This window comes from Cetorhinus maximus, chromosome 2 (assembly GCF_964194155.1).
Source record: "Cetorhinus maximus chromosome 2, sCetMax3.hap1.1, whole genome shotgun sequence".
Lineage (NCBI taxonomy): Eukaryota > Metazoa > Chordata > Chondrichthyes > Lamniformes > Cetorhinidae > Cetorhinus > Cetorhinus maximus.
Window position 1 is genome coordinate 109243055 of NC_135880.1, and position 21904 is coordinate 109264958.

At 41.8% G+C, this 21904-nt stretch overlaps 1 protein-coding gene across 3 annotated transcripts in view; it reads left to right on the forward strand.

Moving 5' to 3' along the window:
• The first annotated feature begins 1840 nt into the window (after window positions 1-1840).
• Window positions 1841-21904, forward strand: part of dapk1 (death-associated protein kinase 1) — a 228556-nt gene continuing 208492 nt past the window's right edge. For 2 of the 3 annotated variants that reach the window (XM_078568201.1, XM_078568218.1), the window contains exons 1-2: window positions 1841-1975; window positions 3081-3254. In XM_078568201.1, the coding sequence (XP_078424327.1) occupies window positions 3193-3254 (62 nt within the window). In that variant the 5' untranslated portion in view covers window positions 1841-1975; window positions 3081-3192. Of the gene's footprint in view, window positions 2201-3080; window positions 3255-21904 lie in introns of all 3 variants that reach the window. The other variant, XM_078568209.1, reaches the window with a different exon arrangement.

Below are 21904 nucleotides of genomic sequence, written 5' to 3' on the forward strand. Positions count from 1 at the left end.
TTTTCAGGTAAGTGAGAGAGTGAGAACGTGAGAACACCCCAAGATGGAGGCACCCTCTCTCTAACAAGAATAAATGCCCTTAATAGTCAGGCCACCATTGTGGAGGGGGATCCTACACTGTACCCTGAGACCTCTGACCAAAAAATTCCATAACATGCCTTTAACAAACTCAGTTGGCTACTCGTCACTTGTGACCCGAAGGGGGGTGGGAAACTGGCACACCAGCTGGCAGCACAAACTTTCATGCCAACCTGTCTCCGTGCTCGCCTCCTTCAGGTGTTAAAAATCCGTGCTCAATGTGTTTAGAAGAAGTGTGAATGGCAGGGTCCTGAAAGCTACCATATGGAAACAAAGAAAAGGAAATAAGAAAGAAACAAGAGAGGGAAAAAAGAAAAGAAACAGGAAACAAAATGGAGGCAGAGATTACCATCTGGGTAAATAGAGAGAAGCTATTTCCACTGGTTAGGAAGTCTAGGTCTAGGGGACGTAACATTCAAACTTGTGCCAGGTCTTTCAAGAATGAGATTAGGAAACACTTCAACACACAATGGGCTGAATTTATTGGCCACAGCGGCGGTGGCCGGAAGCTGGTAGCAACCCCACCAGGGCCATTTCCAGGACCCACAACAGGATTAATACCAATGAGGTGGATAACTGCCTGCTGTTGGAGCTCCGAAGACGGGAGGGATTTTTAGCCACCAATGGGGGTGAGCATGGAGGCAGGCAGGTGAAAAAATTTATGTTGCCAGCTAGTGTGCCGGCTTCCCAACACCATTCTGCCCAGGCCATTTTCCCGGAGCGCTTCTCCCTACAGCAATACATCCTTTGTATCCCACTGTCACTGTGTCTTTATAAAAAAACAGCTGCCCCTCGTTTGTGTCAAGGTGTGAAACCTGCCCCTTGAGTTTTAACAGGCTTGGTTACAGATCACATGGGCCTGTCTCGAGGCAGAGTTAGTGTGATCACCATCACCCCTATCCAGCACATTCCATTTTCACCTTAAATTAGAGGAGATATTTTAAAACATAACCATCTTGTAGATCTCACATTCAAAACAATGTTTATGAAATACTTTTGGATTCCCTTTTATATTATTCACTAATTTATTCTCATGCATCCTCTTTGCTCCACATTCCCCATTCCACTTCTCCTTTTGTTTTCAGCTTGGTTCTCTGTTGAATTATGAACCTTACTTTACCATAAACCTTTTTGTTTTTGATTAATTTCTACATCTTTAACCATCCATGGATCTCCAGCTTTGGATATCCTTCCTATCAACTTGTGGGAATGTGTCCAGTCTGTACCTGAATTAGTTCCTCTTTGAATGCCCATCCCAGTGGTCACTTACTACTCTACCTGCTAAACTTTGATCCCAATCCATCAGGCCAGATCCCTTTTCAAATTACTGAAATTATTCCTCCTCCAGTTGAGTAGTTTCACATTTGATTTTTCTTTGCCCTTTTACATAAGTATTCTGAACCTCATGGTATTGTGTCCATAATTAAAATCAAAAGGTGTAACACTGGAAATGTTAACCTGGTTAATTCCCCTTTAAATCGCAAAGAGGAATTTGGGTTCAAGCGTTTGTACATAATATCACCAACAGTAATTTCTACTATTTTGTGGGGGGGATTTCAGTTGAAAGAATCAGCCTCCCAGCTGACTTTTGAAAATCCTGTAGATTTTTCTGATTGCTGCGAGTGGATTGTTTCCTAGTGGATTTAATGTTTGGAAGAGACTAGCAGGAAAGTAAATACCCTTAAGAGCTTGGCTGAGAGAGAGGCAAAGGGTGGAATTCAGGCGGGGGGGGGAAATCGATCTTGAAAGAGCATATACGTCGAAGGAAGAAATGTGCAAACGCCACAGTGAGGGGGAAGTAGTGAGGTTCTTGCTGTAACTTCCAGTGCGCCACTGACACGCAAGGGAGCTCGCACCTTGTCCAAATTTCACGGGTTGCTCATTTGCAGAAGGAACTGTGAGTAGAAAGCAAAAACATTGTGTTGCTCTGTATATAGAATAAATGTAAATCCTGAGGGGGGGGGGGGGGGGGAGCTGGATATTGAGTGACCTCTGAGTGTCTCAGTAGTGAGTGAGTGAGTAGCCTGTTGTTATTGGCTGGGCCGCTCCGGTAACCAGGGCAGCTGTGCTTGGTGACGGGGAGCTGGAGCTGTTCCTCGGGAGTCGCGGCGCCAGTTCCGGGGTGAGCACAGCTGCAAACTTACATATTTTATTTTTTAAACGCCGCCCTTCTGGCTTGGGGGGGGGGGGGGGGAAATGTTGCCTTTCTTCTTCTTCCCCCAGCACCCACCCACCCGGTACAGTAGTTGTTTGCTCCTGCTGTGGAAAGCGTACTGTTACAGCGGGTTTCACCTTCATCAATGTGCTGGGGGTTGCGGTCTGGGTTGATTTGGGCGCAAGGCCGCGGGCCCTGGCACACTGTGTGCCTTTCCCTGAGGCACGGAGCCACAACCTCTGCAAATCCCCCTAAAGCGACTGGAAGGAGATTTTAACATTTGACAGGGAGTTCTCGTCTGGTAAGATCACCAAGCGTGAGTTTTTTTAAAAAAAATCAAATGCATAAATATAATAGGCAATTTGGTTTAAATTCAGATAAGAGTTGTAAAACGGAATGAAATAACTCGTGTTGGGAGAGCAATTCCTGCCGCTCGTATTTGTCTCGAAATGATGTGTGGTTGTTGGGAGATCCTGTGCTGCTGACTCTCCAGCCCAGCTGGCGTTGCTGTGTTAGTACTGGTGAGGAATCACCAACCAGTCCCTTTCAAAGATTGGGTGTCGCTGACTTTGTGCAGGGTTACAATAGACGTGATTTTTTTTTTTCGTCGTTCTTGCATTGTTTTGAAGGTACAAACGTAATTCTTTAACTATGCATCGTGAGAAATGCTGCCGATTGCTCTATTCGGTGTCTAGTACAGTTCAAACAACAACCATAACCGTAATGCAACAACCATATTTTTAAAAAAATTTTGATGAACGCCCATGGTTCTTTTATTTGGGTTTGAGGGGGGAAAAAAAGACAAGTGTTGGTGTAAAAGAATCATTTTAACTTTTTTTTTGCACAGGGCAGGGATGCACTTCGTGTGGACAGGAACCAGGGAGGGTCGCCCTGATAGATGCTGAAATTGGTTACCTTTACAGGGCTGATTGTGCGCCGGGATGCAGTAACCAGTTACCATGACCGTGTTCAAGCAGCAAAATGTGGACGATCACTACGAAATTGGCGAGGATCTGGGGAGGTGAGTGTTTGGAATTTAACTGCACGGATATTCGGATCAAGGAATCTTGTGTGTGAGGCGAGTGTGTCTGGAACAATGGATAGGAACGTTTCCATTTACTGTGTCTTCTGTCAGGTAATGGATCCATTTTGTCCGGGGGTGAAGGTGTGTGGTCGAAATTATGCCTAGTTTAATTCCCTTTCAACTGACACGTGTAAACAGAAGCCAGATGCAGATTTAATAAATCTGCTTGCAAAATCCATTATGTTGTAATGTTATGATAGTGGCAGTTGCTATAGGTTTGATAATGGCCAACTAGGTGTGCTACGTATGGCTTGCAGCTTTATCATAGTTCTCATTCAGTTAATTTTATTTCATTGTCCTGATAATCCAATGGAGATGATAGTTATACTGATCTAATTTATTTGTAGGTAGGTTTCTCTTGGAAGGACCTAATTAACTTTGAATATAGTTGGGTTAAATGTTTCTTCTATCCGTGTTATGGGGTTGCGAGTTCTGTACAGGCATTTGGAAGATTTATGGGGTTTGGCCAAATGTTGGTTATCTAGGAACATGTAACTTGAACAGAAATAGTATGTAATAACACATGTAGTAAAGCTAATATGTTACAAAAATGCCCCCAAGAAAAGTGAGTTTTTAAGGGCATGCTGATGCAGAAGTCTACCTTGGTAGCACCCTACCTAAACTGTGCATTCCAGGATCAGCCTAGATTGCAAATGTAACTCCTATGTTTTTTTTGCCCCATGGCAAACCCCTCTCCCCTGCCTCCTCCAACATCAGCTATGAGGAGCTCATGGACTTCTTTGTTACTAAGATTGACACTGTTCGATTAGCTGCCTTTGCTGATCCCCTCTGTTTCACTTCCCCTCAGGTTGCCCTCTTCCCTACCCTGAATTCATGTTTTTCTCTAGTTTTTCACCTATATTCCCCTCTTGCCCTCTTCAAGCTTATCTTGTCTGGAAAACCCACTTTCCAATCCCTGGACCCTATTTCCACCAAAATGCTGAGCATGCAATTTCCCTTCCTGTTTACTGTGTTAGCTGATATTGGTAATAATTCTCTGTCCTCAGGCACTGTCTCCATCCTTCAAATCTGCCATCATCATCCCTGACCTGAAAAAGCCAAGCTTCAATCCTTCCAAACTATCATTCCATCTCCAATCCCCCTTTCCTTTCAAGCTCTTGAATGTGTTGTTGCCTCCCTAATCCATGCTCATCTTTCCACAACTTCATGTTTGGATCCCTCCTGACAGGTTTCCACCCCTGCCACGGTACTGAAACAGCTCTTATCAAAGCCACAAATGGCACCCTATGTGATTCTAATGAAGGTAAAGTTTCCCTCCTCAACCTTCATGACCTGTCTGCAACCTTTGACATGGTTGACCACACCATCCTCCTCCACTGTGCCTGCACTGTCATCCAGCTGGTTGGAACTGCTCTCACATGGTTTCATTCTAATTAATTCAGTGTAGCTAGAGAATCAATTCAATGGCTTCTCTTCCTGCTCCCACACTGTTACCTCTAGTGTCCCCAGCTGTGAAGACCCTAAGCTCTGAAATTACCTCCATAAAGCTCTCCAACTCTTTTTCTCTCTCTCTTATGAGATACTTCCTAAAACCAAGCTTTTGATCATCTGCCCTAATATCTTCCTATGTGGCTCGGTGTCAGCTTATGTTTGGTAACGCTCCTGTGAAATACTTTAGAACATTTTACTATGTTAAAATTACTTTTATAAATACAAATTTTTGTTATAGTATGTGTATGCTGTAGCTTGTCAATATATTAGTATTGTGTTTGTTTAGTTCACTGATTTATGTGGACACATGAAATGCATGTTGTTTCACAGCTAATGAAGAAGATATTGTTTTGCATTGGTTAGGATTTAGATATCTTGCACTGGTTAGGATTACTGCAATTGCGGTTTTTATCTATAGCTCAGGTCGCTTTAACTGTAAAGTGAAGCCTATATTTGGAAATCTTGTGCAAAACACAATGGCTTCAGCTGTCCTAAGCCCAGCAGCCTGCAAGGAGTCAGTTCAGTAATGTGTGTAATATGTCTAACCTATTGGACAGCTTACATTTTATTGCACTGTATCAGTTAATTCAAATTGGAATCCCTGTTTGAAACAGTGTCAGGTCTTGTACTGCAAAGCTTTTTTCCTTTAAAACAGAGAGCTTTCAAGTTTTTTTTGGAAAGTATTTATGTGTTGCTCCCATTGGTTCAACTAATGCGATTTAGCCTTTACTAAATGCAGTAGTAAATTGGATTTGAACCAGGCACTTGTCTGGTTTCTTAATGCTGAGCTTTTCTGACAGATAGCAGTGGGGCTCATGTTCACCCTTGTTAAAATACTCATTCAAAATCTGTGCTCAATTCATTTTGTATTTAATATATTAATATAAGGAATAATGCGTGGCTGGGAAAGTGTCACATTTTTAAACAGATTTCAGATTTTAATCTTGAGAAAATTATCAGACTTCCCGTTTCAGTTGGCCCCCTGTAGCTGATTTGCCACAGGAGTTCATTTTGTTGTTGTGGTATGCTCCAGAGCAGGTTTCACATATTGTGGTGGCTTCCTATGCACTGCATAACCTTTCCCTTCAGATCTAGAACTGAGGCCCTGGTGGAATATGGCAAACATGGTGCGGCAGAATAAGCCACCAGTAGGAAGAGTTCAAATTGGTGGAGGCAGCTGTCAGGGGAATACATTGATCATCTGAACATTCTGAAGAGAATGACACCCCCTCCTGCCTACACTACCCTTGCGACATATTCTGCTTTGCAGTTCTGCATCATGCAACAAGCAGTTTTTTATTACTAGTCCAACAAAGAAAAGTTGGAGATAAAAACAAAAAACTACTGCGGATGCTGGAAATCCAAAACAAAAACAAAATTACCTGGAAAAACTCAGCAGGTCTGGCAGCATCGGCGGAGAAGAAAAGAGTTGACGTTTCGAGTCCTCATGACCCTTCAGCAGAACTGAGTGAAGTTAGGAGAGGGGTGAAATATAAGCTGGTTTAAGGTTGTGGTGGGGGGGAGAGGTTGGGGGGCGGGGGGGGGTTGTAGGGACAAGCGAGCAGTGATACAGATAATTAAAAGATGTTACAGACAAAGGAACAGGGAGGTGTTAAAGGTGGTGATATTATCTAAGAGAATGTGCTAATTAAGAATGGATGGCAGGACACTCAAAGTACAGCTCTAGTGGGGGTGGGGTGGAAAAACTGACAGGGTATTATAGTTATAGATTTAAAAATAATGGAAATAGATGGGAGAAGAAAAATCTATATAAATTATTGGAAAAAACAAAAGGGAGGGGAAAGAAACGGAAATGGGGGTGGGCATGGGGGAGGGAGTTTAAGATCTAAAGTTGTTGAATTCAATATTCAGCCCGGAAGGCTGTAAAGTGCCTAGTCGGAAGATGAGGTGCTGTTCCTCCAGTTTGCGTTGGGCTTCACTGGAACAATGCAGCAAGCCAAGGACAGACATGTGGGCAAGAGAGCAGGGTGGAGTGTTAAAATGGCAAGCGACAGGGAGGTTTGGGTCTTTCTTGCGGACAGACCGCAGGTGTTCTGCAAAGCGGTCGCCCAGTTTGCGTTTGGTCTCTCCCATGTAGAGGAGACCGCATTGGGAGCAACGAATGCAGTAGACTAAATTGGAGGAAATGCAAGTGAAATGCTGCTTCACTTGAAAGGAGTGTTTGGGCCCTTGGACGGTGAGGAGAGAGGAAGTGAAGGGGCAGGTGTTGCATCTTCTGCGTGGGCATGGGGAGGTGCCATAGGTGGGGGTTGAGGAGTAGGGGGTGATGGAGGAGTGGACCAGGGTGTCACGGAGGGAACGATCCCTACGGAATGCCGCCAGGGGGGTTGAAGGGAAGATGTGTTTGGTGGTGGCATCATGCTGGAGTTGGCGGAAATGGCGGAGGATGATCCTTTGAATGCGGAGGCTGGTGGGGTGATAAGTGAGGACAAGGGGGACCCTATCATGTTTCTTGGAGGGAGGAGAAGGCGTGAGGGCGGATGCGCGGGAGATGGGCCGGACACGGTTGAGGGCCCTGTCAACGACCGTGGGTGGAAAACCTCGGTTAAGGAAGAAGGAGGACATGTCAGAGGAACTGTTTTTGAAGGTAGTATCATCAGAACAGATGCGACGGAGGCGAAGGAACTGAGAGAATGGGATGGAGTCCTTACAGGAAGTGGGGTGTGAGGAGCTGTAGTCGAGGTAGCTGTGGGAGTCGGTAGGCTTGTAATGGATATTGGTGGACAGTCTATCATCAGAAATTGAGACAGAGAGGTCAAGGAAGGGAAGGGAAGTGTCAGAGATGGACCATGTGAAAATGATGGAGGGGTGGAGATTGGAAGCAAAATTAATAAATTTTTCCAGGTCCCGACGAGAGCATGAAGCCGCACCAAAGTAATCATCGATGTACCGGAGAAAGAGTTGTGGGAGGGGGCTGGAGTAGGACTGGAACAAGGAATGTTCCACATACCCCATAAAGAGACAGGCATAGCTGGGGCCCATGCGGGTACCCATAGCCACACCTTTTATTTGGAAGAAGTGGGAGGAGTTAAAGGAGAAATTGTTCCGTGTGAGAACAAGTTCAGCCAGACGGAGAAGAGTAATGGTGGATAGGGATTGTTCGGGCCTCTGTTCAAGAAAGAAGCTAAGGGCCCTCAGACCATCCTGGTGGGGGATGGAGGTATAGAGGGATTGGACGTCCATGGTGAAGAGGAAGCGGTTGGGGCCAGGGAACTGGAAATTGTTGATGTGACGTAAGGTGTCAGAGGAATCACGGATGTAGGTGGGAAGGGACTGGACAAGGGGAGAGAGAAGGGAGTCAAGATAATGAGAAATGAGTTCCGTGGGGCAGGAACAGGCTGACACGATCGGTCTGCCGGGACAGTTCTGTTTGTGGATTTTGGGTAGGAGGTAGAAGCGGGCCGTCCGAGGTTGGGCGACTATCAGGTTAGAAGCTGTGGGAGGAAGATCTCCAGAGGAGATGAGGTCAGTGACAGTCCTGGAAACAATGGCTTGATGTTCAGTGGTGGGGTCATGGTCCAGGGAGAGGTAGGAGGAAGTGTCTGCGAGTTGACGCTCAGCCTCCGCGAGGTAGAGGTCAGTGCGCCAGACAACAACAGCACCACCCTTGTCTGTGGGTTTGATGACAATGTTGGGGTTGGACCTGAGAGAATGGAATGCAGCAAGTTTAGAGAGACAGGTTAGAGTGGGTGAGAAGAGCAGAGAAATTGAGACGACTAATGTCACGCCGACAGTTCTCAATGAAAAGATCAAGAGAAGGTAAGAATCCAGAGGGAGGGGTCCAGGTAGAGGGAGAATATTGGAGGTGGGTAACAGGATCCGTTGAACGGGGAGAGGACTCCTGCCCAAAGAAGTGAGCACGGAGACGAAGACGGCGGAAGAAGAGTTCAGCATCGTGCCGAGCCCGAAATTCATGGAGATGAGGGCGTAAGGGTATGAAACTAAGTCCTTTGCTGAGCACTGAACGTTGAGCATCGGAGAGGGGAAGGACAGGGTGTATAGTGAATACGCGGCTGGGGCTGGGATTGGAAGATGGGGTGGGGACGGGGGGACAAGCAGGGGTGGAGGGTCCCAGATGGGTGTTGGTGTCGATGAGTTGTTGGAGCTTGCGTTCCATAGCGCTTGAGAGAAAGAGAAAAAGTTTCTTGTTGAGGCGTCGGATGAGACGAAGAATAAAATGAAACTGGGGGCACGCGCAGCTTTGAAAAAGGGTGCGGCGGTGCTGCTGGAGGGAGAGGTCAAGTGTGTTCATATGGCGGCGCATGGCACTGAGTGTGGATCTCAGAATGCGACGGGAACTGCAGTCTGAGAAACGTTTTATGTCCCGGAGATACCTGTAATCCTGGGTGGGTTCGAAACAAGAGGGATGGAATTTCAGTTGAAATCCACGTGGGGTGAGACGGAGACAGTCACTGAGAAAGGAGATATGGCTGTGAAAGTGGGTTTTAGTAAACAAAACAGTAAAAAAAGATGGAGCCAGGTTTATTGTATTACCATTCATCCCAATACTTTTAGCTGAGTTATAGGCAAAATGCCTTTAAAGCTTTTATTGTAAACATAATCTGAAGGTGACATTTTGTGTTATGGGTTTACAGTGAATTGTTACACGCTTTACTGGGAGGTTAATTTTCATTTAAAGTATTGCTCTTTATAAAAACAGGGCACTGGCATCATGTGTTTTTGCTATGGTTTACCCACACTGAGTTTTTGACCTCAACCATGTTCTGGTCGAGAGGGATAGAGTAATGGCAAAACCTTTCCATGTAAGGAGGGAGAGTTACTGGGTACTTCCTGGTGGTGGATCACTGATCAAAAGCACCCTTGAACTGCCTACTTTCCCTCTTGGCCAAAAAAGATGTAGGATGAGGACAGAGTAAAAAGCGGAAGGAGAAAAATACATCCTTTTAGTTTAAAAAAAACCCAATTTATTGAGTGTGTAAATAAATGTTTCCGTACTTCGGTTACAGTGACCCAGATTTTAGACTTGATTTTCCATTTAACACAAAATACCATATTTTCTCCATCCCCATAAAAGCAAATAATTATGATTAAAATTCTGTGATAGTCATGCATAATCTAATTACTGAATAAATGCCTCTTTATTTCAGCACATTAGTTTCTGCTTCATGTTTGTGGAGTCAGACAAACTGGCTTTATGTGTAAGCCATGGCACAGTCGATCGTAGTCTCACCTCTGAATCAGAAGGTTACGCATTCAAGTGACATACGAGAGACTCGAGAGTACAAATCTAGGTTGATACCCCAATGCAGTACTGAGGGAATGCTGCCCTGTTGGAGGTGCCAGCTTTTGGATGAGACATTGTCAGGTGGATGTTTATAGATACCATGGCATTATATCGAAGAAGAGTAGGGAAGTTATTCCTGTGATCCTGGCTAGTATTTATTCCTCAATCGACATCACAAAAATAGATTATCTAGTCATGTTCACATTACTGTTTGTCAGAAGTTGTGTGCGTAAATTGCGTTTCCTACATCACAACAGTAACTGGACTTCAAAAGTATTTCATTGGCTGAGAAGCGCTTTGGGATGTCCTGTGGTCATGACGCATGCTATATAAATGCAAGTCTTATTTCTTCTCTGCCACATAGAAAAATATCCACTTGGGAAGTTATAGGAGAGTTGCCATTGCTAGTGAATCAATTTCCTAGCATATGGTGTCTTCAGGAGAGTAAAGGAGGGATGGGGAGTAAATTGGCAGAGAGGAAAGATTTATATAATAGTAGTCCAGACTAAAAAGATGCACAAGAAAAGTGTGCAAAAGTAGACCTTATGAACTTGAAGCACATTCCTCTTGGGGAATGATTTTAGGTCAGACACCTGATTCCCTTTAGTGGATGAGTCCTTTAAAGTGAATAGTCACTGATCTCCTGAACATCAATGCTTTAGTTAAAGATTTGGTGGGGGCGGGGGATTAGATTTTCCTGGAATAAAAACAGAAACTGTTGGAGAAACTCAGCTGGCCTGGCAGCATCTGTGGGGAGAGAAACAAAGTTAACACTTTGAGTCCAAAACAACTCCACTTTGGACCTTGACTCTTTTTCCCTCTCTCCACAGATGCTGCCAGACCTGCTAAGTTTTTTGAGTACTTTTTTATTTCAGATTTCCTGTATCTGCAGTATTTCACTTTTAGATTTTCTTGGACTTGCTTCTAACCATCTTGAATCACCTGGGTGCGGTAGAGGGAAATTGTGTGTGGAAAGTTGTACACCGTTTTTGAGGTGCTCTCATTGTTCCTATATTTAATGCACCCAAGGAGACTAAACATGTCCAGGTGCAGAACCAGGAAAATTCACAATTGGGCTCTTTTATTTTCACCTCTTTTGGATGAGCTGTGAAATTATGCTTAGTATGGGCACATCTGACTCTATCCTAACCTATCTAACAATCTATAGTTTCAACATTCAGTTTAATTCCTGAAACATTCTACTTGGGCGATGAGTGAAAAACAAATTTTTGCTGCTTATTTAAAAGCATGTTACAAGCAAAATTTGGTTGGAAACCTAGCTCATATCAATTTGTTTTTATCTTTGAGTAATGGGAATAGATTGAAGCTCATTCAGTCTGGGTTAACGGATCAGGGAAATCAGATGGTGCGGTATTATTGTGACCTCTATGCTCTGACCTATGTGAAGTTTCCTGGGATTAATTCAATTCTGAGCTCATAAATTACATTTCAGTACATAATGCTGATGATTAGTTTCACTGATTTCCTTAAACAGGGTTTTGCAATTCTCTTAAGCAGAAAAAGTAACGTTACAACCTTTTGGAATGGATTTGATTCCCTTTGGATACCAGTCTTTCGCCCAAACTTACTTGTGCTTTATTTTTCCGTTGCTGAGGGGCTGTCCTGACATGCAGATGGTTATGGGTTTTAGCCTATCCTGCAGTTAAACCAAGACCCTCCTCAAGAGAATGTAAATGATGATTTTACCTCGATGTAGTGGCCAATATTTAACCCTCAAGCAACATCACTCAAACAGATTATCTGGCCACTTATCTCATTGGTGTTTGTGGGACCTTGCTGTATGCAAATTGGCTGTTGCATTTTCCTTAATTACAACATTGATTACACTTCAAAAGCAATTCATTGATTGTGACACACTGTGGCTCTTTATAAATGCAAGATCATTTTGTTTCTTCATAATTTCCACTGCTTAATTGAGTGATTTCTGTCAGAGTAACATGTTCTTTATACCCAAGAATTTTTTTCATAGACTTCAAAATTCAAAACTCAGGAATACAGAAAGTAATGTTCTGCATTGGCCAAACAACTGAAAAGTAGGAAACTTTAATATGAGACTAGCTACTTTGTGAAATTCATTGTGAATTTCTATCTTTTGGTTGTGATCTTGAATTAAAGAACATCTTTAATATAGCTAGGTCTTGAATTCTAGAAAATAATTAACCACAGTTCTGTAAAATTCATACCTTTTTGGTAATTCTAGCTTGTTTCTTCTCTTCCCACCCCACCATTTTACCAAAAGAGAAATTGTTAAACCAAAAATGCTATTAAGTGCAAAGATGAGTGAAATATTAATTGCTGGTCCTCCTGTCTGTGTTCCAGGTAATTGCCACCCATTTACATTCCAGTGATGCCTCTTAATAATTTTTGAACCTTGAAATTAGTTAAACATATGTTTTTGGATGACAAAGCTATTGTTGCTAGCATTGTATTCCATAACTATTTCAAGTGCCTGTTTTTACACCTGCCAGATAGCTTTTCAGATGTTATTTCATTTGCCTATTTTCACCTTTTCCTGCCACGACAGAGTTAGTGACAATTTTTGCTGGAAGGCGGAGGGAGGAGAAAACTGAGTGCATTCTGGTAGCCCTACCTACTTTTCTCCTACCCGCTCCCTTCCCTATTCCCCTCTCATCCATGACCTAGGTTATGCTCAGACAAATTCTGTTGCCTACTGCAAGGAGAGCACCTGAAGGAGGACAGAACAGGGATTAAAACTGAGTTTCTTCACTGAGCCTTCAGAAGATCTCACTATAACATTCTTTTAAAAAGAATTGTAGTGATCCTTGTGGATGTTTTAGCAAATTGTTGGTCTAAGTATCTGCTTTTCAATGAGAGTTTCAAACACCCTAATTACCATAGTTTTCTGTAGTAATTGTATAATTAATCTGGCTAAGGGACATATGGAGTAGGATGCATTGTTAGCAGATGAGCACTGATTCAGACTGGAGGGTCACCAATTTGTAACCTAGTTATTACTCATTTAAAGTTGGTAGCTTGATTGAATGGAGGTTTTGCCAGCTCAGTTAGTCATCCAGATAATTATTTTGCTAGAACAAGAACCCAGATTCTGGAAAAGACAAATTTAACTGGGTTAAACAAAACTAAATCTTGACTCCAATGATTTTTTTTTGGTTAATGAATACTTCAGATAATTGAAGTTACGGTATATATAAATATTCATGCTTGTACAGTGGATTACAGTGTGCATTATGAAAATTATCTCCAGTGCTTCCATTAAAAAAAATAAACCTGTGATCTGCTGGTCACTTCATTTAAGATGCTCCAACAGTTGGATCAAATGGATGGGACTCCCATAATGGTGTGGTACAGAACCAAAGAGCAGTGGAGGCAGGGTCGTTGAATATTTTCAAGCCTGAATTAGATAGGTTCTTGATTGACAAGTGAGTCAAAGGGTATAGGTGGTTGGAAGGAGAGTGGAGATGATCCTATTAAATGGTGGAGCAAGTTCGAGAGGCTGAATGGCCTATTCCTGCTCCTAATTCATATCTTCATGTCTGTTAACTGATGTCCAGTCCGATGCTCTGGTTGGTGTTAACATTGCAGAGCTAGGGAGGGGAAAAATCCACTGTTTCCTGCTTAAAGTTGTAAATCTGTTATTAATGAGCTGAAGTTCAAATTGCACTTGATGGTGGTACATCCTGGGATTGAATGACTTAACCTGTCTAAACTTGCTTCTGAAAAAATGTTCACTGGACAAAGTAATGGAAGGCTGCTAGCACCTATGAAACCATACTCTGCAACAATTAGTGCCTTCAGGAGAGTATTAAGCTGTAGGGCTGGAGAAATTCTGCCAGTAGGCTGTTTCCTAAGTGCTTTAAATTCAGAAACACAACACCTTTGAGTTGTTTTTGCTAAATCTTAATTATTTAGCTTGGCACTCCATACATAAGTTCCCTTGCAATCCTGAAAATAAAAGGATATTTCGTGTTGAATATCATAGAATGGTTACAAGCACAGAAGGAAGCCATTCAGTGTCATGTGTGTGCTAGCTCTCTGCCTTCACTGCTCTAATTTTTAATTTCTACAATCTGAAGTCAAAACTGACAAAAATAAAAGATTTTACATTTATACTGCTGTCATGGGCAAAGTTTTGTGTTTTCTTACTGTCTATGATCAGTCTGATTTGTATGTGAGTTGTGTGTATTTTCTTACCCTCAGCTATTGTCCCAATTTAAACATTTCCAGCAGCAAGCTTTTTGTGAGTTTTTACATATCAACTATTATCCCACATTTGCTCCGGGGGTTTAAAACGTGATGTCTTGCTCACCTCTCTCTCTCTCTCTCTCTCTCTCCCCCTCTCACGCACACGCGCACACACACGCAATGACTCACTTGAAGATTAGATACACAGGAAGGAAAAAGGTAGCAAGGTCCCACAAACAGTAATGGTAAATGACCAGTTGAACCGTTGTTGTGGTGATTGAGGAATAACTTGAAAACCTTAAACATTGCCTTGCAATATTTTATTTATATCTATACATACAAATAGGGCCTTGGTTTAATGTCTTATCTGAAAGACAGCACCTCAGACATTGAAATATCAGCCTAGATTAAATGTTGAATTCCTGGAGTCGGACTTGACCTTGCAAAATTTTGACTCTGAGGCAGAGTACTATCATGAAACGGACAATTCACCAATAAAACAAGGTTAAACAATCTATATTACGAAAGCAACAGCTTAATTAATATAGTGCCTTTAACATGATAACGTCCGCAAGGCGCTTCACAGGAACATTATAAAACAAAATAGGACTCCAAGCCACAAAAGGAGATATTAAGTCAAATGCCAAAAGCTTTGTCAAAGATGTAAGTTTTAAGGAGTTTTTCACTTCCTTCCTACTCTTTGTCCACCATTTCCTCTGTAATATATTTTGTTCTGCATTACACATTGGTTTATTATTTGACTTTCAGTTATAGGAAAGATGTAGACCACATTGGGCTTCTAAATATCTGAAACTTTTAAGTCTTTTGCTTTTAGTTTTGTTTTATTTCTAATTAGTTTCTCAAAGTACCTATACATTTATGAAACCTAGTGTAGTCCTGACCAGTAAAACCTTCCATGTTTAGCATGGACTCCACCCACATTGGACAGATGGCACTAACCATTTGCCAGTAGAATAATTCAATTTAAAAGGTGCCTCTTGTAATGTTATTCAGTGCACCTACTATTTTTGGCACCTCTAAGTACCTGCTCATTTTTAAGGCTCTGCTGATACCGGTGAAAATTGAAACTGCTTGAAGGTTCCATCAGGTGTTTGTACCTCTTGTACTGTACTAATTAATCCAAAATGGTGTGCTGATTTTGACTAAGGTCTGGTGTTCAAGAAGCTTCAGTCAGCTGTTTGCACCTTGTTAACAGGTAATTACCTTGGTGATGAAATTGTGGATGTAACTGTCAATAAATCAAGGAAGCAGTTGCTGATAATGTTTTTTTCAAAAAAACGAATAATGTGTTGGTCACCTTTTTGGTTTTAGTGTCACAGCATATAACAGATGAATCACATTAGCACCAACACCACTATGAACAGTGGGCACTGTACGTTTAAGTGCATGATGCCTGTGAGTGGAATGCAAAAGAATCCAGGTTTTTTGACATAACTACTGGAAGTAGTGAAGGTTAAGCATTTGGAGCTCTTCATTTGATTTTGGGTTCTGGGAGTTAGTCAGGCCTGAGGCTAGGGAGGAGGAGGCGTAATATGAACGTACGAAATTGGAGCAGAAATAGGCCATTCAGCCCATTGAGCCTGCTTCACCATTCAATAAGATCATGGCTAAACTGTTTGTGTTTTGAATTCCACATTCCCATCTACCTCTGAGAACCTTAGATTCTTGTTAGGCAAGGGAATCTATCTACCTCTACCTTAAAAATATTCAGTGACCCTGCCTCCACCACCTTTGGAGTCGCACAACTCTCTTGAGAGAAAAATTTCTCCTCATCTCTGTCCTATATTTTAAAACAATGCCCCCTAGTTTTGGACTTGCCCACAAGAGGAAACATAATTTCCGTACCCACCTTGTCGGTACCGTTCAGGATCTTATATACATCAATCAAGTCACCCCTCACTCTTCTAAACAAGCCCAGCCTGTCCAAACTTTCCTCATAAGACACCACGCTCATTCCAGGCATCAACCTAGTAAACCTCCTCTGAACCACCTTCGACACATTTACACCCTTCCTTTAAATAAGGAGACCAGAACAGCACACAATTTTTGAGATGTGGTCTCACCAACGACCTGTATAACTGAAACATAACATCCTTTTATGTTCAATTCCTCTTGTAATAAAGGATGGCATTCCATTAGCCATCTTAATTACTTGCTGTATCTGCATATTAACTTTTTGTGACTCATGCATTAGAACACCTAGATCCCTCTGCATCTCGGAATTCTGCAGCCATTCTCCATTTAAGTAATACTCTGCTTTATTCTTCCTGCATTTTCCTATGTTAAACTCCATCTGCCAGATTTTTGCCCATTCACTTAACCTATCTATATCCGTCTGCAACATCCTTACGTGCTCTTCACAACATACTTTCCTACCTACCTTTGTATCATCTGCAAATTTAGCTACCATGCCTTCACTCCCCTCATCTAAGTCATTGATACAAATTGTTAAAAATGTTGAGGTCCCAGCACAGGCCCATGCGGGACTCACTTGTCATGTCTTGCCAATCAGAAAAAGACTCATATATGCATACTGTTTTCTGCTGGCCAGCCAATCTTCTATCCATGCTAATATGTTACCCCCTACACTCACTCTAGGTTACAACCCTTTATTTCAATAGCTCTTCCACCATTCCATCCAACTCACTCATAGCAGCCTGTGCATCTTGTAAGGCAGTGTTGTTTAGTGTATCAAGGTTCATTTAATAGCCTCTTCACTTCTGAAGAAAGATCTTTCTTGCCATCTGACAAAATTTGTTCACTGCTCCAAATGGTTCTTGCCATGGTAGAATACGTGATCAGTTTTGAGAGAGATCCTGTCTTCTATGCTAAACAAATTCTGCTTCTACCTAAACTTACTGGCGTTGATCAAATCTGAAGTGACTGAGGCCATGTGTTAATCAAAGAAAAATCACAGATTTTGGTGGTGGCGGCGGCAGTGGCGTGGAAGACTTCCATTTCCCAGGAATGTAGCTGAGAAAAGTGAGTAGACCTCACGGAGCGGACCACCCTTTCACCACTGCCCCCCCCCCCCCCCCCAAACTCACCAAGCACTGGTCCACAGCTCTCTGCTCCCAGTGGCTCTGATGCAGCCAACTGCCATTGCCATAGCCTGCTGTCTGAGATGGTGGGAGCAGTGGTTATGATAAAAACCTGATTGTCAAAGACTGTAAAGTGACTAATAGAAAGACGACGTACTGTACCTTGAACTTGTGTTGAGCATCTGTTTGAAACAGTGTAGGAGGCCCAAGTCAGAGAGGTTAGAGTGAGTGTGGGATAGAGAAGTGGTAAGTGACCAGAAGCTCAGGGTTAAGCTTATGGATTGGAGCTGTTTGGGCAATCACTTTGCCTATTTGTGTTTGGCCTCCCCAATAGAGAGGATACCACATGGAGTATTGAATGCAGTGTGCAAAGTTGAAAGAAATATGAGTAAATTATTGTTTCATCTGTAAAGTGTGTTTGGGGCCTTGGACTGGGAAAGTGCAAGAAGTGGTAAATGGATTGTATTAGCCATGAAAGACTCAGAACCCACTAATTTGAGGTCCCTTCTATAATGACTAACACGTGGCTACTTTACTGTTTATGCTGAAATATTTTCAGAGTTCTTAACAGCACCTATCATATGGAAAGTATAAATTTTCATGACAGTGTTTGAGCTTCCTAATGATCTCCATTATAGCTTATATCATGGTCATCCAAAACCTTATCCATAGATTCAACTGATAAGGACAGAAGTGTAAAATTGCCTTATTAGAACTTTATTTTGCATGTGTAGACCAAATTCAGGTCTTGTAGGCAGTGGGTAGCATTCCTGCCTCTTGAGCTAGAAGCTCCAGCTTCGAGTCTCACTCCAGGATTTGATGGCTGCAGAAGGTGCACTCATAATGTGGCTAAACGTGTTAATTATCGACGTGTAAATCCTTCCTATGGCAGGCAGTAAAAGCAGGAGAATCTCCTGGTCAGCCGTGCTTTGATGTGGAGTTGCACCCCTCAAGCTAAAGCCTCTGGTGACATACTAGTGACCTGTTCCAGGAAAAACTAGCTATGGAAACAGATTTAAGCATGTGGTTCGTCTGCCTCTGGGCATTGGAAGAGAATCAAAAAGAAATAGAAGACCAAATTCCATGCAAACCAGTAAAGCTAGGTTGGAAATAATGGAGCCATTATATCAGTGCATCTGTCCGTATCTGCCGTCGAGAATTGCCACTCAAAAATATTTGGAAACTCAAAGTGTGAAGTGATAATGCCACGATGAAAGAAACCAAGCATCTGGGGGCCTGAATGAATAGGACAAACAACTGTGTATCTCCTTAATCATTGAAGATTTGTGAAATTAACGGCGCAAGTACTGAAATGGAGGTATGAATTAAATTGGGTGAATTCATTGTCAATCAGGTATGTAAAACGAAATAGAGTGAAAATTTGGTTTGAGAGGGACAACAAAAGGCAAGTTTAAAAAATGTTTTACTTTTTTATCGTCATTAGGACGTTACTTAGACTGGAATGGACAATATTTAACTTTCTGTGGAAAGTTTAGTTGACATCTACCTACAGCATTTCAATGCTGGGTCAGAGAATGAAGCTAAGAGTGAAATAACTCAAACTCAAAAATGACCTTTGTATTTTTGAGTTTGACCGTATATCTGCCCTTTGCCTAAAATTGCTATAGCACAATGATCTTCACTACTTTTCAAGCAAGGGCCACTTCAGCAAAAAGCCTGCAACGTGAGAGCCACATTGACTACTTCACAGAATTATCATTGTTTACTACTGCTCCGTGATGTAATGTTGCAGAGTGACACGTGTAACTAAAACAAAATCACATATATTATACTTAAATAAATACACATAAACAATTAAAAAATTACAGCATTTATAAATTAATAACCAGGAAAAGAGAAGGAATTAAAAATGCACTAATGCAAGTAAACTCTTTAAAAGCTGAATAATGCAAAACTGACTTAAATTGCAATATTCTATATTGCTAAATTCCTATATTAGTAGATGAAATAACTTCTATATTTTTAAACTTATTTAAAAATAAAATTAAACTTCCCACTTAAGCTATCTCCTGCCTGCCATCAATCCTGCATCCTGAACCTCCTGATCCTCATGGTTCCTGCAGATCCTCCTCCTTCCATACCCTCACCATTGTGGTCTCTTTCCCCCCTCCCCAACCTTCGAGTTGTGGCCTCTTCCTCTGACCCACCCTCTCACAGAGCCTCCCACTCCCTGACTCACCCTGGAAAGGGAGAGTCGGGGAGCCACACTTAGTGAGGGTGGGAGCTGCCAGTAGCTCATGGACCTTGCAACGAAGAACACTGCTATAGCATTTCCACATAAATAGCAGTGAGCACATTAGCCTAACTGTTATTTTGAAAGCAAAATCTAGGATTTATAAATCCCCATGCATTGTGCAACTATTTTAGAGGTTCATAAAGAGTTTTGTAGATTGTAATTCAGTACATTATGTTGGTGAGTATATTAGGTTGTTAGATTTAAACTATGTTTATCCTTCCTTCGGGTAATGGTGTTACCTAACACCTCTGTACTTCTTTGATCTTTGAAAATTAAAAGTGGGTGAGGTTTCCTTTCATGCTTAGTTGTTTTCTAAGGGTGGCGATGAGGGTAAGGGAGCAATAGTTTTGAACTATTTGAATTTATAGAAATTAGAAACACAATGCATATGTGATTATAACTTAATCCAATTTTAAAATGGTCCTTTTTTAGCAAGAACAATTCAATGAAATTACTTGTTAATGGTAAAGGGAATAGCTTTATTTCAACTGTAATCCTAATGATAAGTGGCTTTTGCCTGATTTTGTATTTGTTCTGAATGAATATTGAAACTAATAAACTAATACAAGTAACAAGCAAAATACTGCGGATGCTAGAAACCAATTAAAAATAACAAATGCTGGAAATACTCAGCAGATCAGGCAGCATCTGTGGAGAGAGAGAGAGAGAATTCATGTTTCAAGTCGGTGACTTTTGGCCTATCTTCAGATGAAAGGTTATGAACCTGAAACATTAACTTTGCGGCGCATATTACACCTGAATTGACTTGCTCTATCCTTCATGTGAATAGTGACAATCTGGTCAAATAGCCTGTTAGCGCTTGCTGTTGAATCTGACCCATGAAGAGTGATCATTTGGGCGGGATTCTTAAGAGTGACTAGTATCTATGTTACCACAATCTAGTGAAAATTGATGGCCCTCAATGGAAGAGGAAGGAAGAAAATTAAATGAAGCTCTTCAATTAATATTTTATTTTCTAGGTATTTTGCCATTTCTACAAGAAGAGAAAGTATAAAATTAATGCTTGTTTAGCCTGCGAGAGATGCAAGTTTTTATTGACTAATTTGGCTGAGTTATGTGGGAATAATAGGTTGCCCATGTTGAATAAACACCACTGGACTGGTTAATAGATTTAAGATATTGAGAGTTTTTGAAATATTTCTGTTTTAAAATTGAATTATAGATAACACTGGGTTAGAAACTGGTTATTAGCTTTCCATAACAGTTGTAATGTATTTTTAAAGTTCTGGAACTTTCTCAGTAGTAATGTTGCATCTCTCTCCTTGGAACTTTACAAACATGAATCTTTCTTTGAATTGATGCTAGAAGAATTTGTTAAATTTAACTTCCATTTTGTTTTGATAAACCTTTGTTCTGCAGAAATTCAAATAGACATCGGGGATGAGGAATACAGATTCCTCATTTCAGGTGTTTTTGTTATAAAGGCCTAAGCAATAAAAGTGAAGAATTAACCATGTTGTCATGTGAGTTAGGAGAGAAATTAGTTTCAGATTTGCAAATTCCTTGCACTGGGACCCTTTTTTGTTGAAGTTAATACGGATTTTGTATATTTTAAAAATAATTATTCATGTTATGTGGGCATCAGTACAAAGCCAGCATTTATTGCCCATCTGTAAGTGATCTTGAGAATGTGATGATGAGCTACTACCTAGAACAGCCCACCTGGTGGAGGTGCACCGACAATGTATGGAGATCCAGGATTTTGGCCCAGCAATAATGAAGGAATGCCAATATATGCCCAGATCTGGATCGTGTGTAACTTGTAGGGAAACCTGAAATTAATGATGCATCCTTGCACCTGCTGCGCTTGTCCTTCTAGGTAGTGGAGGTGCTGTCAAAGATACTGGTGAGTTGTTGCAGTACGCACTTAAATCACGTTTGCTGGTGGTGGCAAGAGTGGATGATTAAGGTGGTGTACAGGCTATTGATCAAAGCACACTGCTTTCTCCTGGATGGTGTCGAGCTTCTTTAATGTTGTTGGATGGAGAGTATTCCTTGACTTGTGTCTTGTAGATGGTGGAAAGGCTTGGGGGAGTCAGGTGGTGCATCTCCAGCTGCAAAATACACATCCTCTGACCTACTGTTGTAGTCACTGCATTTATCTAGCTGCTCCAGTTAATTTTCTGGTCATTGTCAACCCCCAGGATATTATTGCTGGAGGGTTCAGTGATGGTGATGCCATTGAATATCGTGAGGAGGTTGGACCCTCTCTCTTGTTGGAAGTGACCGCTACCTAGTACTTGGGCAGTGTGCATGTCACTTGTCACTTATTAGTTCCAGCCTGGATATTGTTCACGTTTTGCTGCATGTGGAAACAGACTGCTTTATTATTTGAGGAAATGTG